The following is a 20,497-nucleotide window of genomic DNA, read 5'->3' on the forward strand; positions in this document are numbered from 1 at the left end:
ACTGGTTTCTTCCTCATATCATGTCAGGTAGTTTTTCCTTGCCAGCATTGCCTCTGGCTTGCTCATTAGGGATAGATATATAATATTTTAATTAAGTCAAAGGAATTTTAAACAATTAAGAAGTGTTTAGTTTGCGTAATAGCCCTACGGTAGTTTTTCCAGAAATTGCTCCTTGGAAGATAACATGGCCTAATGTAGACTGGTTTGGGCTCAAGGAGAAAAGAAAAGCAAAGTAAGAAATCATATTTATTTGGAAATGGTATTTAACAACTGAATAGGAGAAAATATAGTGAATTCATACAAATGTATACAGATGGTGCAAAAAATAACAGAGGCGGAAGAAATAGAGATTGAAGCGGCAATTCCAGGGAAAGAAATGGAAATTAATAAAAGAACATCTAATAAATTAGGGATATATTCAGTGGAGATGATGACAATATTAACTGCTTTGAGATGGGTGGAAAAGGTAGGACAGAAAAAGGTTTCTATCTGCGCTCACTATTAGATTGAGCAACTTCATTCAAAAACTCGGCAAGATGTCCTGTTATTCTCAATCCAGCAGATGGCAGTAAAGCAATAATTCTGTCGGTAAATCGCCAATTTAAAAAAAAAAAAAAAATCACAGAAGAAGAAGAAGACAGAAGAGGAGGAGAAGAAGAAGAAGAAGACGCAGGCGAAACGTACAGTTTTCGTGAGGGCTTTATTTTAGAGATTAGGGTAATTTATTATTATTATTATCTTAAGCCAGGTGTACAGAAGCTGTGTATTACTATTACGGAGATTATAATGCTTATAATTGTTATGCTTTTAGTGTATCTGCTCATAAATGCTGTGTGCGTTAGTTAGAACCACCAAAAAGATACTGAACTGCGTTTAATCTTTGGTCAAACTAAAGTCCTTTATATATAAATGCCTGCTTTGTGATGGAGTCTAACGTTAGATTGTATGCGTTGTCTCACGCAGCTGTCTTACTGTAACTAGCATGAAATGTTTATGCTTTCATGTCAATGTGTATTTGCCTTAATTATCAATACATAACACGTTTATTGCAGTTAACGTTGATCCCTTAACACTTTCGTTATGCTCTAAAGACAAAGCTTGTGCAGTAAAAAGTCATATTGGCGTCTTAGTGTGTGTATATATATATGTGTGTGTGTGTGTGTGTGTGTGTGTATATGTGTATATATATATATATATATATATATATATATATATATATATATATATATATATATATATATATATATATATATATAGTGTATATACACTAAGACGCCAATGACTTTTTACTGCACATGCTTTGTTTTTAGAGATAATATATGTTTGTTATTGTGTTATCACCACCGCGAATTGTGCATTTGTCGTGTCGTTAATAAGTGATGTTTATGTCGTGTGCATTATTTATGTATAGATGGCTGGCGACTCTGAAAAAAGAGACCTGGATGTTTCTGGAGGTAAAGAGCGAAAACGAAGCCGCTCACGTTCCCGGGATCGAAAAAGTTCTCCAGGGAAAGAACGCAAGCGCCATCGCTCTCGGGAGCGGAAACGATCACGAAGCCGCTCAAAATCTGCAGAAAGGTTTTCAGTCTTAAGATTTTACACATGCTTTTAAGCTGTTTTAGTCTAACAGTCGTCCTGGATTCAGGAAGTTAGTCTGTTTAAGTAGAACTTTTAAAGAACAGCTCCTCTGAAATTCATGAAAACACAGCAAATATTTTAAGACACATTATCTCTTGGTTTACTTTTGTGTCTGGCCAGAAAAAATTAATGTTCAGTTGTAAGCATATATTGCAGAAAAGACAAGTCTCAGAATCGAGTCCTGTTAGGTGAGTTAAAACTGGGTAACTTATGTTGGAGAAAATCAGGTCTGATTAAAATCAGGTCTGATTAAAGCTAACTGTGATATGAAGACTCAGTAGTGTTAATGTTCAATAAGAATCTAGTATAATAAATATGTGATTTAAGACAGAAATCTTGTCTGTTTCTGTTTTATTCCTAGTGCAGCATGCTAGGATACCAAATATTTCAAAATGTTTCATATTTGGAACAATATTTGTATGATAATAAAGTATGATAAGATTAATATCATATGTCAATAAACATATGATATTAATATGTTAATAAAGATAATTAAAAATAAATAATAAACCAACTGATCACAGGGCAAAAACGCAGACATCTTTTATTGTGTTTAAATAGTTTGTGAGACTGTCCATTGTAAGAGTGCTATATAAATTAAATTAAATGGATTTGTTTGGGGGATTGGGTAGCGTGTTTAAGACACAGCCTAAATTGGATACAAGCATTTTTTTTTTGTTAATGTAATTTAATTCATTAATTAATAAAATGTTAATATCCTGCATGTGATTGTGTGTAGGTTTATGCACGGAAAATGTTAACTAATGAAAACCAAAACGGGGTTATACTAGACTGTCTGCACATATCCCTAGGTCATAAACAAATGTCTTAGCTAAATGAAAGATTTACCATTTATGAGGCAAAGGTTGTTTAAAGAACAATATCATTTATCAGGTGTGGAAACGATTTGTTTCTCAGAGTCTTATGAACATTTATGAATGAAATAATTAAATAATAGTAAACAACAATCTAGGACTTTTGTCAAAGATGATGTTAACAGCCTTAGAGTATTCCTGCACATGCATTACCAACAATCATGATGGATATAATCAAAAACAACATAAATGTCTAAAATGAAACATATACAGTGTTGCTTGAACATTTGTGAAACCCTTAGAAATTTCTATATTTCTGCAAAAATATCGTGCAAAACATCAGATTTTCAAACAAGTCCTGAAAGTAAACAAAGTGAACACAAACAAACAATGAGCCAACAATATTAAAATTAATTTAATTATTGAGACAATTAATCCAGCTTTACATATCTGTGACTTGCAGAAGTATGAAACTTACAGCAATAACTGTAAGTAAAGTGTCCAGTAACTTTTGATCAGTCATGCATAACAGCTTAGAATAATTTTATTGTATTCCTCAGCATTGAGGAGCATCAGTACAGATTTTAGTGGCTGTCCTCACAGGAAATGATGCTTAAGGTCCTCAGTTCAGTTCTCTAGATTCCACAATTTTTTTTTTGATTAAAGTCAGGAAATTGGCTTGGCCATTCTTAAACCTTGTCTTTGTTCCTCTTTAATCATTTGATTTAATGATTGTCTTGGACCCATTTTTTTCTTGAGATTCAGTTCATGGACAGATGACTTGCCTTTTTCATTTAGAGATCACTGGTATAATTCTGAATTCATTGTTGCATCAATGATGGCAAGCTGTCCTGGCAAAGATTCAGAAATACAGTCCCAAAGCATGATACTGTACTCCCACCAACATGTTTCCCAGAAGGTATAAGGTTCTTATGCTGGAATTCAGTATTTTCCTTTTTCCAAAAATAATGTTTCTCATTTTAAAACAAAAAGTCTCCACAAATTATTTTTCCAATACTGTAGTTCTCTGGCTTGTCCACTCGATCTTTAGCAAACTTCAAGAGCACAATGTTCTTATTGGAGACTAGTGGCTTTCTCCTTGCAACTCTGGCTTGCACACCAAGATTGCACAGTGTTCACCTGATGGCAGACTCATGAACATTAACATTAAAGATGCCTTTAGTTGCTTAGAAGTTAAACTGTGTTCCTTTCTGATCCAACAGACTATTACTTGGCTTGCTTTTGGAGTGATCTTTGTTGGTTGACCACTTCTGGGAATGTACCCATGGTCTTAAATTTCCTCCATTTGTACAGAATCTATATGACTGACTCCAAACTCTTAAGAGAGCATTTTTGTAACCTTTGTTTTTTTTTTTTTTTTTTTTTTAAATTATACACACGTACAACAAACAAGGGGAGAATGTGTTAGTTCAAATACTTCATGAAGAAGTACCGTCGTTTGTAGCTAGCCAGTGACTTAGCTGTCTGGACAAGTAGGGGAAGTTCATTCCACCACCTCGGTGCCAGAACAAGAGACTTGTTGTTGTTTACCTTACCCTGAGAGATGGTGGGACCAGTCGAGCAGTGTTGGTAGCACTGAGGGTGCGGGGTGCAGTGCAAGGAGTGATGAGGGCTTTTGAGGTAAGAAGGAGCTGGTCTATTTATGGTTTTGTAGGCAAGCATCAGTGTTTTGAATCTGATACATGCAGCTACCAAAAGCCAGTGGAAGGAGCACAGCAGCAAGGTGGTATGCGAGAACTTAGGATGCAGCTGCATTTTGTGACGTGACATACGGCTAAGTTTGGTGACCCATACTCAGAATTTGTTCTCTGCATTTAACCCGTCCAAAGTGCACACACACAGCAGTGAACACACACCCGGAGCAGTGGGTCTTTTGCAGAGGACAGATTGTGTTCATAGGTAGACCTGCCAACAGTGATTTACAGTAATCTAGTCTTGAGATGACAAGAGACTGAACAAGTACCTGGGCAGCCTGTGTGGACAAAAATGGCCAAATCATTCTAATGTTGTAGAGAAGGAACTGATATGAGCGAGTCACGTTAGTAACATGAGAGGAAAAGAACAGTTGATTGTCCATGGGTACCCCAAGTTTGCGAGCTGTGACTGAAGCAGAGATCTGATTGTTACTTGTGAAATGTAATGCTTTGTTACAAAGTCTGTCCAGTTTGCTGCATTCTGTCCTAATGTTGTTAAATTTACCTTTAATTTAACCAACTAAGTCGATTTGGTGTCTGAGTATTTAAAATGTGAAGCTGAAATGAAGTGTCGTAGACCATGCAGGCTGTTTCAGCATTGTTTATTATAATTAATGCAGGCTGAGCAGCAGGCTGTAATAGGCCTTGAGTTTGACACATGTGGTTTAAGTAATCTGCTAAAAAAATTGTATACACAGAGAACACACATCAGAGTTTTAAGAGTGTACACATTTGCAATACATTAGATGGTGTTATCAGTCACCTGGTTCAGTCTCAGATATGCATGCAGCTGTGGTGTAACTTTTTGATGTGGTTGAATTTATGTAAGCCAAGCATTAGTGGATGTGGTGAGATATGTTTTGTTAGTTTGGGATTTGAAATATCTGTATATTAAATATGTATTACACACACCTGTTGTTTCTGTTGGTAAATAAATAACAGTGGAGTGTCTGTATCATTGGCCTCTTCCTTGATTATGATGCAAACTTTGTTTGAAACTTGGGAAAAAAAATACAGCTGGAGTTGCTCTTTAATTTTGGAAAGTTGTATGGCCTAGTCATTCTTGTTTTGTTTTTTATTGGAGCATTAATTTTAGCCAACTTTTCTATTTTGGTTCTCCAGAGATCGCAGACAGAAAGACAAAGATAGAGACAGAGAGAAGGACAGGGAAAGAAGTCGTAAGGACCGGGAAAGCCACAGAGGGGCCAAAGACAAGAATAAGAAATCGAGGTAAGAGCTGCCTTCTCACCTGTATGCTAGTTTATGCTAGTTTTTTAAAATGCTTAAAAGCAGGATAAATGGAAAATTGGAACTGTTTATCAAAATTAACTTGAATTTGTTCTCTCCCTTCAGGAGCACTTCACCCAAATTCAAAGATACAAAAATGAAGAGAGAAAAAGATGTGAAGATGGAAGAAGAGGATCAGGATGAAAAGAAAAAAGAGAAGGTACCCATTATTGAACAGTTAATTTGTTGAAGACTTATGTACTTTTTTGTTTATTTCTCTACAGTTTATTTTAATCTGTTTTCAGGTTCAGCCATTGTCTCTGGAAGAGTTGCTGGCTAAGAAGAAAGCAGAGGAGGAGGCAGAGGCTAAGGTGCTTATTTAAAAAAAAAAAGTCTAAGCTGTGTTTTGAATAACAATTTTGAACATTTCATGTTCACATTGTTTTAAGAGGTTTTTAAACATTGTTATTTTCTGACCAAAAGTGCCTTTGGGGCAAGGCATTAATTGTGTTCTTTTTATATATTCAATTAATTGCTTCTAAATAAGCAGATAATTGATGTTTTTGTGTAGCCAAAGTTTCTGTCTAAAGCTGAAAGAGAGGCAGAGGCCCTGAAACGCAGGGAGCAGCAGACAGAAGAACGGCGGCGGCAGATTGATGAGGAAAGGAGAAAAAGGAGGGTTTTTCAGGATATTGGAAGGAAGATGTTGGGTAAGAACTAGAGACAATTTGGTGAATTATGTTTGTTTTTTTTTTTTTTGTTTTTTTTAAAAATGCTTTTAAATTTTAGATTTTAAATTATTTACAAATGTTTGGGAAACACTGTTTTTTATTCATTTATTTATTTATTTATTTATTTATTTTTTGCATGCGTATGCCCATCTACATCACCCGTAAAGTGCAAAGTGCATTCCGAGTGCCATTTGTATATACTTATACCCACAGAACTCTCAGCTGTGTCTTTTGTCTTAGTTAAATTATTTATTTTTCTCTTAATTTAGGGATTTGTCTTCCTTTTTTCATATTCTTTAATCAATTCCGATAATATGAAATGACTGGTTTTCACAAAATTTCCTTCATGGTTTTCCAAATCTCATTCTAGTGAACTAGAATGATGTGTTGATAGAGGCTCCAAAGCTCTTCATCTTCCTCTCCGTTTGGCTTTTCCTGTTAGGGGTCGCCACAGCTAATCATCTGTTTCCACCTAACTCTAACCTCAGCAACCTCTACTCTTGCACCAACTAACTTCATGTCCTTTTTTTTTACAATTCTTTTTTACAATATCTCCAATTTGGCCTTCCTCTTGACCTCTTACCTGGCAGCTCCAACTCCAGCATCCTTCTACCAGTATAACCACTTGTCCAAACCATCTCAATCTAGCTGACACTTCTGTCACTCAACACTTCTGACACTTTTCTCCACCCAATCCAACTTGCCTGCACTCGCCTTTTCACCTCTATCCCACACTTCCCTTTGCAATGGATGGTTGAGCCCACGGTTGAGATGGTTGAGCCACTTGGTCTTCTATTCTATCTTTCCTCATCTCTTCTTTCTGAACATCAGGGACATCTTACACATCACCATCTGATGCTGCCTGGCTACACGCTCTCCTACCACCACTTTGCAGTCACTAATCTCTCTCAGCTTGCCTCATCTACATGGATCTGCTGTGTACTCCTACCTCAACTGTATGTAACACTGTTTCTCTCTCTTCTGGAAATAAGTGTTAACTACAGCCATTTACATCTGCTTAGCAAAGTCCACCACCATCTGTTCTTCTAGTTTCTTTTCTTAACACCAAACCTGTCCCTCACCTCCTCATCATCTCTGTTCCCCTCACCAACATGCCTGTTGAAGTCTGCTCCAATCACTACTCTCTCTCATCTGGGAATGCTCCTCATCTAACTCAGTCCAGGATCTCTCCTCTTCTAATCACAGCCTACTTGTGGAGCATAACCACTGATGACATATAACATTCAACAACCCTTCAGTTTCTAACTTTAAACTGATTACCCTGTCTGACAGTCTTTTCGCCTTTAAAACATTTCTCATAAACTCCTCCTTCAGGATTACGTCTACCCCATTTCCCTTCCTATACACACCATAATAAAACAGTTTGTATCCCCCAACAATACTCACTTTGCTCCCCTTCCACCTGGTCTCCTGCAACCACAGTATATCTACTTTTCTTCTATCCATCATGTCCGCCAGCTTTCCTTGTCATTGTATCAACGTTGAGTCCCTATTCTCAGACCTATACTCCTGCCTTTCCTCTTCTCAGAAGGCACTGCCACTTTTATGAATTGCTCTGGATAAGGCACTTTGCTAAATTCTGTAAACACAATAAAGTAACTCCAGTATAATCTGCAAGTTAAACTGTAGCATCTAGTGCATCATGCAAAGTAAATAATTTGACATTGAATAAATCAACATTTATATTAGTTAGGCTTTTAGATTTACCAATTCAGAAGGATATTAATGTTTTAATGAATGTATCGAATTTTCATGAATGTCAAATGTTTTGATTAGGCAAGTATTTTAATTGAAATTCTCAATGGAGTGTCTCTGGTCACCCTTGTGATATGATGTTTTTTTTGTGTGTTTGGTACAGAGGATCCTCAGGATAGGGAGCGTCGTGAGCGTAGGGAGCGGATGGAGAGAGAGAACAATGGAAATGAAGATGATGAGAGTCGACTAAAGATAAGGGAGGAGAAGGACAAGAGCAAAGAACTTCAGGCCATCAAAGTGAGGATATTTTCATATAGTGAAGAAATAAAAGCTGTTACTTTAAAATATGGTGTATAAATACATACACACAAATCAGCATTGTCTGATTGTTAGACAGACAGATAGACAGAGAGAGACATTTGTACACACACACCCCTTTACTGAATACATAATATTACATTTAATCCCTCGATAATTTGTCCCTTTGGCCTATCCTTTTTTCTGGTATAAGATAAATCTAATTTGTCAGTATGAAGAAATGTAGTTGTATGCATAAGGTAGGGTAATTTACATGTTTACATGATTAATAACAGCATTCAATTTGATGTCTAATACATGTAGTTTCAGTTGGAATTGTTTGATTTTTAAAACTTAAATATGAGTGTAATTGATTAGACCAGACAGTTTTCTCCACAAATGGCTGATGTGACTACAGATAATTAAGATAAGTGGAAGATCTGATCCTTTGTTCTGTTTTGTTTTATGTAGCATGTTACTGTGGTCCATGTACTGGGCTAGCTATATATTTTTGAACAAAGCTAATATAAGTGAACAAGCTTTGATGTTGGTTTGTCAGTCTGTTAAACTTGATAGTGTTAAATGATACTATGATGTTTTGTTACCACTGATTTCAAAATTGTTAAAAAAAAAAAAAAAAAAGAAAGAAAGGAAAAATATAATATTATAAAATATAATTCATATAATATGTAAAGGCTAAAATGGTTCAAATGCAGAAACTGGTTTAAAGATTATAACGGTTAAACTTTATAATAGTAAAGATGTGACAGGTAGAGTGTTGTTAGGAGGCTAATAAGGCAACCTTCGGTTAATAGGCTAACCCAGTTGTTTTTTAGGGTTTTACTAAGTTGGTTTCTAGGCTAGGGTCCTGCATGGTCATTGCTATGCTAACCTTTTTGGTTGGTATTCTATCAAAGCTGGTTGATAGGATTATTTATCTCAATTATTTGCTAGGTTGTAGCTAGTCGCTGGTACGGAAAACCAAATGGTTTCTAACGTGTTGCTAAGAAGCTCTAATGGGGTCGAGATTGGTTCCTATGGTGTTTCTAGGTCCAATCTTATCCGGAAAGGGCCGGTGTGGGTGCAGATTTTCATTCCAACCAAGCAGAAGCCACACCTGATTCCAACTGTTTAATCGGTTGTTCTTGGCTTTTAGTAGACTCTGGTGTGACTTCTGCTTGGTTGGAATGAAAATCTGCACCCACACTGGTGCTTTCCGGATAAGATTGGACACCGCTGTTCTAGGTTTTAAAGAAGTGTATGTTTCTGTTCACTTGAGAAACCAGTTGAAAGGCTGATTAAGTTAAATAGATTGTTATTGTTGAATGTTGAATATAAATACTATAAACTGAAGGTCTTCATGGCGATTAAGTATATTTGTGAATACATTTTTATGGGTGGATAAACAGACTAAAAATTGAAGTTAACTTAAATTGCAATAACATGAAATTCTGCAGCTCTGTTCAGAAGTGTTCAGGAGGTGAAGGTGAATTTGGTGTTATCTCTCCCTCATACTGGTCACTGGAAGTTCAACATGCCACCTCATGGCAAAGAACTCTCTGAGGATCTGAAAAAAAGAATTGTTGCTCTACATAAAGATGGCATAGGTTATAAGAAGATTGCCAAGACACAGAACATGCCTCGCCATGGTCGACCAAAGAAGTTGAGTGCACATGGTCAGGGTCATATCCAGAGGTTGTGTTTGGGAATCATGTCCTGTGGTCTGATGAGACCAAGATAAACTTATTTGGTTCAGATGTTGTCAAGCGTGTGTGGCAGCAACCAGGAGGGGATACAAAGAGAAGTGTGTCTTGCCTACAGTCAAGCACGATGGTGCTGGGAGTGTCACGGTCTGGTTCTGCATGAGTGCTGCCGGCACTAGGGAGCTACAGTTCATTGAAGAAACCGTGAATGCCAATATGTACTGAGACATACTGAAGCAGAGCATGATCTCCTCCATTTGGAGACTGGGCCACAGGGCAGTATTCCAACATGATAACGACCCCAAACATACCTCCAGGACGACCACTGCCTTGCTAAAGGAGCTGAGGGTAAAGGTGATGGACTGGCCAAGCATGTCTCCAGACCTAAACTCTTTTGAGCTTCTGTGGTGCATCCTCAAATGGAAGGTAGTGGAGCGCAAGGTCTCTAACATCAACCAGCTCCGTGATGTCATCATGGAGGTGTGGAAGAGGACTCCAGTGGCAACCTGTGATGCTCTGGTGAACTCCATGCTTGAAAGGGTTAAGGCATTGCTGTAAAATAATGGTGGCCACGCATAATTTTGACACTTTGAGCCCAATGTTTTGACATTTTCACTTAGGGTTGTACTCACTTTTGTGGCCAGAGGTTTAGACATTAATGGCTGTGTGTTGAGTTATTTTGAGGGAACAGCAAATATACACTTTTATTGTTGTGCCATATTGTTTACAAATGTTACCATGTTAAGTTTCATATTGTTTTGTGAAATTAGTTCAAAAATCCTAGTTCCAATAGTGTTCTGTCACCTTAATTGCTTGGTCCACAAATAATTATATTAAGTTTGGAGAACAATTATAGCAGTTATAAATTATATAAATTAATACATTAATATGGTTAACTATTGACCTGAAAGGCAAAAATGTATTTTACTTATAATTGATGTGTTCTAGTGATTTTTCTTTTTGTTTCGGTCTTGTCTGTTTCATAGGAGCGTTATCTAGGTGGGATGAAGAAACGTCGTCGCACAAGGCACCTCAATGATAGGAAGTTTGTGTTCGAGTGGGATGCTTCCGAGGACACTTCAGTTGATTATAATCCAATGTGAGTATAGAAAAGATCGCTTGATATAACCAATAAATTGTTCATATGAGCGTTAGCACAAAAATGTAGTATTTGTTAAAATTATTAAAATTTGGAGGATAATGTATTCTATTTGTGCTGTCATCTAGTAAGTATAAATATACTCATAAGAATCACAAAGTAAACCAGCTATGTAAACCTCAAAGTAAACCTAATTTCATTTGCATGATTTACTGCACTTATTAGGAACACTTTACTAATACTAGGTAGTAAAGTAAAATAGTCTCATTTCTTCATGGCCTGGATTTAAAAGGATGTGGAAAACATTTCTAGGAGATTGTAGTGCATATTGACATGATTACATCATGCAGTTCCTGCAGGTTTCAGGTATGCTTTCCTAACGTTTGGTTTGTGACATGCTGGAATTATCATGCTAGAAGTAGCCATTAAATTATGCACATGGTCCGCAACAATACTCAAAAAGGCTGTGGCAAGCAATGGGTCAGTGGGTCAAAAGGAAGTTGAGAATCCTCAAAGCTTCTGCTGTTTTTGCCCATCGAGTTCAAGGTTTGACATTTTGTGCTTTCTGAAATGCTTTTCTCCACATAAAAATTTTACAGGGTTTGTAAGAATATCTTTTTGTCAGCTCAGATTAATCTGATAATTTTCTGTTTGTCTCTCTGATCAACAAGACATTTCCATCTGCAGAACTTATGCTCACTTTTTTTTCTTCTTAATTGCACCATTCTAAAAAAATTCTCAAATTTTGTAATCAACGCGTCAGGCACCAACAATCATGCCACAGTCAAAATCACTGAAAACACATTTTCCCCCTTATTTTTATGTTTGATCTAAGCATTATCTGAACGTGCTGGCCCATATCAGCATGGTTTTTATGCCTAAAACAGCTTCCATTTGACTGATTAAATACTTTCATTAATGAGTAGATGTACCGGTGTTCTTAATCATTGTGAATGTTTTGTGAATGTATACGGAATATGCTGTCTAGTTTAAATAGTTTATTTTTGTTATGAGTCTTTATAAGGAACCCTTATCCTGAGCAACTAGAAGTATTTTAGAGTCTCTGTCAAAAAGTCATTTTATAATACTGCCATTTTTTTTTTTTTTTTACATTTATTTATGCATTTTTTTCCTTTGCAAATTGCAACCTTCACTTCTGATTCTGAAATCCAGCTTGAAGGTTTAGTTCGTTTTTTAATTTAAGTAAAACATTTACGCATATATTTAGATGAAGATTACATCCATTCACTTCTCTCTGTTTAAATTCACAGTTCAGTCAGTTATCTCTATATATAGGTCTTCATAATAAAGATTTAGATATAATTTATAAAACATAAAATGCAAATATAAATTTTGAACTCACCAATGCCCCTTTTCCACCAAAAAGAACCGGGTGCTGGTTCAGAGCTAGCACTGGTGCTGGTTCAAAGTTGGTTCCACTGGCGAACCTCCTAAGAACCGGTTTGTCTTTCCACCGGCTAAAGAGCCATCACAGAGCCGAGTCTGACGTCACTGTATACGTGTCACGTGTCCCAGCAACTTTCGCGCAGCAGCGGCAAACACAAAACACATCAACCATGGCGGATGTTGCTTTACTGTTACTGCTCATGGCTTTGTGAACCTACATTAGCATCCAAAGGCGGCGAATCCAACGTGTACGTGCAGCTCTATGTAATTTGTATAAACGGAGGTTGTAATCGAGAAAGTACATAACGTTATTTTATCATTAACACAGAAAAAAGGTAGCCTTAGCATGTAGCTATCATGTGTGCTTAATGTAAAAGTGTATTAAACATTAGTATACTTAAGCTACATTATCAAATGCACTAACAGTAGCCCCGCCCACAGCCCCTGACACAAGCGGTTCTTAAGTGTAGACCAACAATGTTTTGGTGCTACTTAAGAACCACTGTTCCTGGTTCAGAGCCGGTGCTTTGGCGGTCGAAACAGAAAGAACTGGTTCTAAATTAGGCTCTGGCTCCGAACCAGCACTCGAACTGCCTCGGTGGAAAAGGGGCATTAAAGTACTACTTGAAATTGAAACAGAATTGAGACCAGATGATAAAGTGACATTTGCAAATGTTATTCATTTTTATTTGAAGCACTCATTTGTTTACAATTACAGTACATTTGTTTGTTTTCAGATACAAAGAGAAGCATCAGGTACAGTTATATGGCAGAGGATTTATTGCAGGCATTGACCTCAAACAACAGAAAAGAGATCAGTCTCGTTTCTATGGAGATCTAATGGAAAAGAGACGCACCATGGAGGAAAAAGAGCAAGAAGAGTGAGTCTTTATGTCCCAGACATTCATTCAAATGTCATTCATTAAAATTAATTTGTTCAAATGCAACTCCACCACTGACCCACCCCCACCAACAAACACACACAATTGGCCTGATTTGTGTCTGTGTAGGCTGCGTCTGAAGAAGATGCGCAAGAAGGAGGCCAAGCAGCGCTGGGATGACAGGCACTGGTCTCAGAAGAAGCTGGATGAGATGACAGACAGGGACTGGAGAATCTTTCGGGAGGACTACAGCATTACTACTAAAGGAGGCAAAATCCCTAACCCTATTCGCAACTGGAAGGAATATGATCTGCCCCCTCATGTTCTGGAGGTCATTGACAAATGTGGATACAAGGTAGACTTCTTATATTGTAAAGCAGTGGTTTATATATCTCATGAAGTGATGTTTGCATAGTTTGCAAAGCCTTATGCTTTCGATGGTATTGGGTGTAGAGCTGTTCTGAACATGGTTTTAAAGAATGTTTTTGTTTAGTAAGTCTCTCATAATTCATAGTTAGAACAGGAAGTTTTATTGACATCTCTGCCAGTGATATAAAAGTTCTTATATACAATACAATGTGTTAATGTACTTTTTTCAAGATAGGTTATATAGATTGGTTAAATTATTCAGCGATAACGTAATTACATAATTAATTATACTTCCCACGTAATTCCTTTTTTTTATTACTGTATTCTACTGTATTGGACCAATTACTACACTCTTACAACTGTACCAGCAAAGTGGTGCAATAGTAACATTACATTTTAGAGTGGGGTGATAGTTCCCCCATGCAAAATAGACTCATCAGTTTTATTGACAAAGAGCTAATATGGCTGCATGTTTGTATTCTGACCAATCAGGAACCACACCTGATGATAATCAATTCAGAGTAACGTTAAACTGATTAAAAAGGTGGAACCAGGTATGCCTTCTGATTGATTATAAAGACACCTGTAATCTGCAGAAATTCACCCGTTTAATGATCTATTGTAATTGACTGATAATGCAGAGCTCAATGTTTTTACCCTTTTAATTTTTCTTCTTTTCTTTTCATCTATTATTCTATGACTCACACAAAAAAAACAGTTGTAACATCTTTGTGCTTTGCATTAATTGGATTTGTAAGCAGGAATTAGTGTGCATATGAGGAATACCTTTGAAGAAATTTTCTGTAAAATTGGGTGGTGATTTCTCACAATCTTGTAAACAGAAGCAGCAGATAGAATCTGTGGAAGCTAGTGAGGATAATGTGCCATGCCATAAATGTTTTTCTTTCCTTTTTGTTTCTTCCCTTAATATCTACTTTTATTTAGCTCTGAGGGAATTTTTTTTTACATTTTTTATAATTTTTCAAATGGCAAATTTAACCTAAATATTTTGTCTTTTCATTAGGATCCAACACCTATCCAGAGGCAAGCCATTCCTATAGGCTTACAGAACCGTGACATCATTGGTGTGGCTGAGACTGGTAGCGGCAAAACTGCAGCCTTCCTTATTCCCCTATTGGTCTGGATCACCACACTACCCAAGATTGATAGGTGAGTTAAGGCTAGAACATGTGTAAGGCTATGTGTGTGTTTATATATACACATACACAGTTATGAGGAAAAGGTAGTTGACCCTCCTTCAATTATATTTTTCAGGGCCTAAATACCAATTTTATGGTCCTCAGAAACTTCTATATACAGATAATCTCAGGTGACAGCAATTTCAGTATGTAGTCATTTTTTCCAAAAACAATATGCGGTACTCCCTATAATTCAGCAACTTTAACAACAAAACAACAAAATCTAGAGACTTTAATATATTCAGATCCCACCACAGTCTTTTGAAGGGATTAAGGTCTGGACTTTAACCTAGCCATTTCAGGACCTTGCTGCTTCTTCTTTTTTTTTTTTTGTTTATTTGTTGGTGTATATGTATGTTGCTGAACAGATATCCTCACATTTCTCTCTCAGAAACTTATATAAAGTGTAAAGTGGTATAAAGTGGAGTTCATTGTTGTCAGTGACTTTACGTTTCCCAGGTCCTGTGGCTGCTTACCTCCACCACCATGCTTGACATTTGGTGTGTTTTTTATGATGCTGTGTTTGGTCATCAAATCATGCTTTGCAAAAACCAAACATATCTTGATCTCATCAGTTCAAAGGATATTGTTCCAGAATTTTCATGGTCTGTTCGAGTTTGCAAACCCAAATCGTGTTGATATTCTTTTTTAAAACATGGAGCTTTTCCTACCCACCCTTTCATGAAAGCCATACTTCAGTTTTTGTTGTTGTTTTTTTTAGGTCACCTGAGATTATTTATTTGTTTATAGAAGTTGATGAGGACCATACAATTGTTATTCACTGAGAAATAAAAACTTAGAATTGAAGGTGTACTTCAAATTGTACTTTTTTTCCATGGCCGCATATATAATATTCCTGACGTAACTAAATGTTGGTTATTTGAACATTTAAAAATCGGTTTACTTTTATAATTGTAAATAAAACCAACTAATAACACAAAACAATAACAATTATTAACCATCTTATACCCAAAGTAAAACATCATTCAATAATCCTAGAAACAATACAATGGTATGAAATTGTGGTGCTACATGTTCTCAAAACTGCACATTTGTGCTTGTGTTCAGGCTTGAAGATTCTGATCAGGGACCATATGCAGTGATTTTAGCCCCAACACGTGAGCTGGCACAGCAGATTGAAGAAGAGACTATTAAGTTTGGCAAACCACTGGGCATTCGGACAGTTGCTGTGATTGGTGGAATCTCCAGAGAGGACCAAGGTTTTAAACTTCGGATGGGATGTGAGGTCAGTAAGTCTGCTCTTTGTGTTCCCTTTGTTTTCCTGGAGCCAAACTAGCTTTGTTTGTGGAGTGGGTGCTATCATTTTTATAAAAAAATTTTTTATAATATATATTTTATCAGTTGAGGTGGATAAATCATTTGTTCCCCTGCTGATTTTGTATGTGTGCCCACTGACAAAGAAACGATCAGTCTATAATGTTAATGAAAGGTCTAATTTAATAGTGAGAGACAGAATAACAACAAAAACATAATACGTCAAATACGTATTTGATCCCCTATCATTCAGCAAGATTTCTGGCTCCCAGGTGTCTTTTTATGCAGGTAACAAGCTGAGATTAGAGCACAATCTCAACCGAAGTCTCACCTCATGAGGTTTCAGTTTATATGAGAATGGTGAGAAATTAGCCCAGAACTACGTGGCAGGATCTTGTCAATGATGTCAAGGCCATAGTCCCCAAGAAAACAATTGGTAACACACCTGCAGAAATCCTGCAGTGCCCGCAAGGTACCCTTGCTCAAGAAATGTACATGTACAGGTCTGTCTGAATTTTGCTAATTAACAGCTGAATGATTCAGACAACTTTGTGAAAGTGTGGTGGTCAGATGAGACCAAATACGAGCTCTTTGGCATCAACTCAACTCGCTGTGTTTGGAGGAGGAGAAATGCTGCTTATTACCACAAGAAAACCATCCCCATTGTCAAACATGAAGGTGGAAACATTATGCTTTGGGGGTTTTTCTGCCAAGGGGACCGGACAGTTTTGCTGCATCAAAGGGATGATGGACAGAGCCATGTACCGTCAAATCTTCGGTGAGAACCTCCTTCCCTCAGCCAGGGCTTTGAAAATGGATCGTAGATGGGTATTCTAGCATGTTAGTGACCCAAAACACACTTGAGGCTCAAGAAGAAGCACATAAAGGTCCTGTAGTGGCCTGAAAGCTCATAAGGAACAAAAGTGCATAAGTGCAACTGAGAGCTCATAAGGAACTAAACTCTGAGTTCAGCACAGACCCAAAACTAATTTCTTCCTGTCAAAGTCTTCAAAAGACCAGACCATACAGCTGCCTGACACAACATTGGTTCAAATAAGGCATGACAGTCTCCGCGTGGCTCCCTCCACAACAATCCCATGAGTCACTGGACCATGCAGATCAATTCCTGGCAGGGTGACCACCAGGTGACGAGACTTCAACCAGGGGTAGGACATCAGTAGCTCCATAAGAAAAGCTGATCAGGCTAGGAACTCAAATATAGCTCGACAAAGATAGAGAGAGAGGTATGATTGTAATCAGGTGATGGACAAAGTAAAGTACAGTGGTACCTCGAGATACGAGTTTAATTCGTTCCGTGACATTGCTCGTATCTTAAAGCAATTTTCCCCATTTAAGTTAATTGAAATCCCTTTCCAGCTCGCAGTTGTTTTGTTTGTGTTTTGAATATGAAAAATGTACAGTGCCTGTATTTATAAATGACAATTTAAAAAAAAAATATACAGTAATAAAAGAGAATGTTAAAAAAATAAACTGGTTTTACTTTACGGAAGATGCGCATGGAGGTTGAGGGAGGAGTAAACAGGCGATGGAGTTAGGAGGAATTACGCTTTCACTTCCGTTCACTTACTTGCACTCTTAATCCTACTTTACACTAAAATGGAACTTAACTAAACTTCATTTAGAGCGGGGAGATCAGAAACTAGAAAATAGAATAAACCCCCCGTATAACAGAACCATTAATCATGCATAGAGTTAAAAATGGGAAAGGAAAATAATAAATGGATAAATAATTAAATAATTAGAGGGAGAGAGAGAGAAAAATATGTGGAGATTTATGACACAAATTGGTACAACGAACACAGGTTCCGGCATGGTGGAGTCGGGGTTGGAGGAGGGAGTTTAAATCGCAGCAGCAGCGAAGCGCTAGAGCGGCTCTATGAATGGGAATTTAAATGGTCGGGTAATATTGATGTAGAAACCGGATTCGTGGACAGCTGATTAACAGCTGATGCACGCTTGGCGACGTGGCCTGCCAGAACTAACGCGATACTTGATTTCTCTTAACTGAACTTAACTGCACAATTTCTGTTTTCTTTACATTAATTTTGCTTAATTTTCTTCATCGCTTTTCTCTTCACTTGTTTTTGCTTTTTTTGTCACTCTTTCCTCACTAACATCTGCCGGTCGTTTTAATAAAAACCTGTCCGGTCAGCATATCAGATGCGGTGTAGTCGCACAAGTTAAAATTTTTTAACGGATCCAACGCTCAAAACAGATCAGAAAATTACGGATCCGCAAATGGTCTGCACCTCACACAGCGCCTTTGCGAGTCTCCATAGGAAATGAATGACTTCCGGTTTATTGACCGTCGTTTGTCGTGTGCAGTGAAAAGGCGGCTTTAACCGAGTGAGACGTGGGAAGCTGAGGCGGGGGAAACAGAGCACACGTGGTTGTTGGGGATCTTTGTTTCGGCGGCGCCGGCTCGGATGCTCGTATCTCAAAAATTTGCTCATATCTCAAGCCAAAAATTTGGTCGAATCACAGCTCGTATCTCAAAAAATTCGTATGTCAAAGCACTCGTATCTCGAGGTACTGTATCACTGTATGTGCAAATTGCAGACAGGGACTTCGGCAAGAATAGCTTGAAATGATGACATGATAACTGAAAGGCTAGAGCCAGAAGGTGACACAGACATGAGGGCTTCCTGGGATGTAATGCGTCCCACCCCTCCAGTCTGCGAGGGTGGCAAGCCTACAGCATCTACAGGGTTCCCACGCGCCCTGGAAATCCTGGAAAATTAATGACCAATGTTTCAGTCCTGGAAAACACATGGAAAATTATTATTTTTAAATGTTCTTGATCATTTAAAGAACAGTTTACAACTGGTCAAAACAATTAACGTTAGTAACAGAAAGCGCTCTGTTCAGGGACGCTGAGTTTTGACAGGTTTTTTGTTATGCTGTTTAATCTCGCTGTGACGGATGACGCTGTCTTGTGTTGGCAGTTTCAGGTGCTAGGAATGGTTTAAGTGCTCGAATGTTTTCAGCAACTGGTGACGGGTAAGCAGGTTATGTTAATCTGAATATCATGTGCAAGGGGAATGCACAGCAAACTAAAGCATGCATGACGGCATTAGCCTGAGAAAGGAAAGGGTATTAATATGTGCGGTCTTTTTATTTTATAAATGTTGAAATTTCAATTCACATGACAAATTGTCTTTAAAAGTAATCCATCCACACAGTCCCCAAACCTGTTTTATGGGCGATATAAGAAGTCAAAATTAGATATTCTACTGACGTGATGCACAGCAAATCATACATTTATTTGCATGCTCAAAGAGGAAGTTCACTAGTGCTAGGAAGTTCACTAGCTGTTCACCTTCTGGTGAATAAAGTGTTTTAAAATATATGCAGTGTTTTGTAAACATAAATAAAACTGAGGTAGACTGTGTTGTGGAAGTTCAGAGGTTAGAGAGATTTAAAGAATAAAGTATAACACTGGTAGACACGAGCAAGAGTAAAAAGGTTACACAATTTATTGTGTTCAGCTGCACAGCAGGACCCAACACTGCACATGTAGCATGAGGGATGAAGGGCCACGATCATTGATTACATCAAGGTTTTATAGACAGAACTCAAGAAAACAGAAGATATGTAAAAACAAAACATCAATCATTGGCTCAAAATTACCGCATGCATCTCCTGACCAAGCTAATCTGACCAGACCAAGGTCTTCTAGAGGACGTATTGGATATTGTTTATGGACAAAACCTACTGATGACAATGTCAGTCTCTGGTCATGATGCACACAGGGTACAAGCATAGAAGGAAAAAGCCTTATGAACGTCTTAAGATTAGAAATTTCCACCACAACTGAGATACATTTGTAATACAAAAAACAAACCTGATACAGTACAGTAACATTGTTTGAAATATAAAACTTGCAGAAATATGAAAAAGTAACTCAAGTTATTCTTACTGTAAAACATTCTTAATGTTAAACAATATTCTTACTGAAGTTAAACTATTCATGTATCTTTTCGTAGACTTATAATTGGGCTGTAGCTATTGAATATTTTGGTAATCGAGTATTCTACCAAAAATTTTTGATATTTTATCTGATCTGATCTGATAAAATGTATTTTTGCTTAATTAAAGAGCAATATTAAATATACAAGAGAAAATAAGACGGGTCTCTTAAAATGAATTAACTAATTGTTTTTGTTTTTTGTTTTTTTTTTAGAAAAATTAACTTTTATTTTTTATAAAAGTTATATAGTATGCAATGCATACAACAATATTTTCTATCAAAAATAAACTTTTTTGTAAATTATTTTCAAATTACTATTTTAAAGTATCAAAACTAAGGCATACATACTGTCATTCTGTCACTAAAACAAATTCCTCGCATGTGAAAACATGACTGGCAATAAAGCTGATTCTGATTCTGATACATTAAATTAA

At 37.1% G+C, this 20,497-nt stretch overlaps 1 protein-coding gene across 1 annotated transcript in view; it reads left to right on the forward strand.

The window, feature by feature from the left end:
- Positions 1–627: 627 nt before the first annotated feature.
- ddx23 (DEAD (Asp-Glu-Ala-Asp) box polypeptide 23) overlaps positions 628–20,497 on the forward strand; it is a 29,543-nt gene continuing 9,673 nt past the window's right edge. The window contains exons 1-12 of the mRNA XM_060894049.1: positions 628–717; positions 1,412–1,578; positions 5,291–5,398; positions 5,522–5,615; positions 5,701–5,766; positions 5,967–6,105; positions 8,006–8,139; positions 10,829–10,941; positions 13,086–13,229; positions 13,359–13,584; positions 14,623–14,768; positions 15,866–16,043. Of these exons, the coding sequence (XP_060750032.1) occupies positions 1,412–1,578; positions 5,291–5,398; positions 5,522–5,615; positions 5,701–5,766; positions 5,967–6,105; positions 8,006–8,139; positions 10,829–10,941; positions 13,086–13,229; positions 13,359–13,584; positions 14,623–14,768; positions 15,866–16,043 (1,515 nt within the window). The 5' untranslated portion in view covers positions 628–717. The remainder of the gene's footprint in view (positions 718–1,411; positions 1,579–5,290; positions 5,399–5,521; positions 5,616–5,700; positions 5,767–5,966; positions 6,106–8,005; positions 8,140–10,828; positions 10,942–13,085; positions 13,230–13,358; positions 13,585–14,622; positions 14,769–15,865; positions 16,044–20,497) is intronic.

Source organism: Tachysurus vachellii, chromosome 19, assembly GCF_030014155.1.
Source record: "Tachysurus vachellii isolate PV-2020 chromosome 19, HZAU_Pvac_v1, whole genome shotgun sequence".
NCBI classification, from domain to species: domain Eukaryota; kingdom Metazoa; phylum Chordata; class Actinopteri; order Siluriformes; family Bagridae; genus Tachysurus; species Tachysurus vachellii.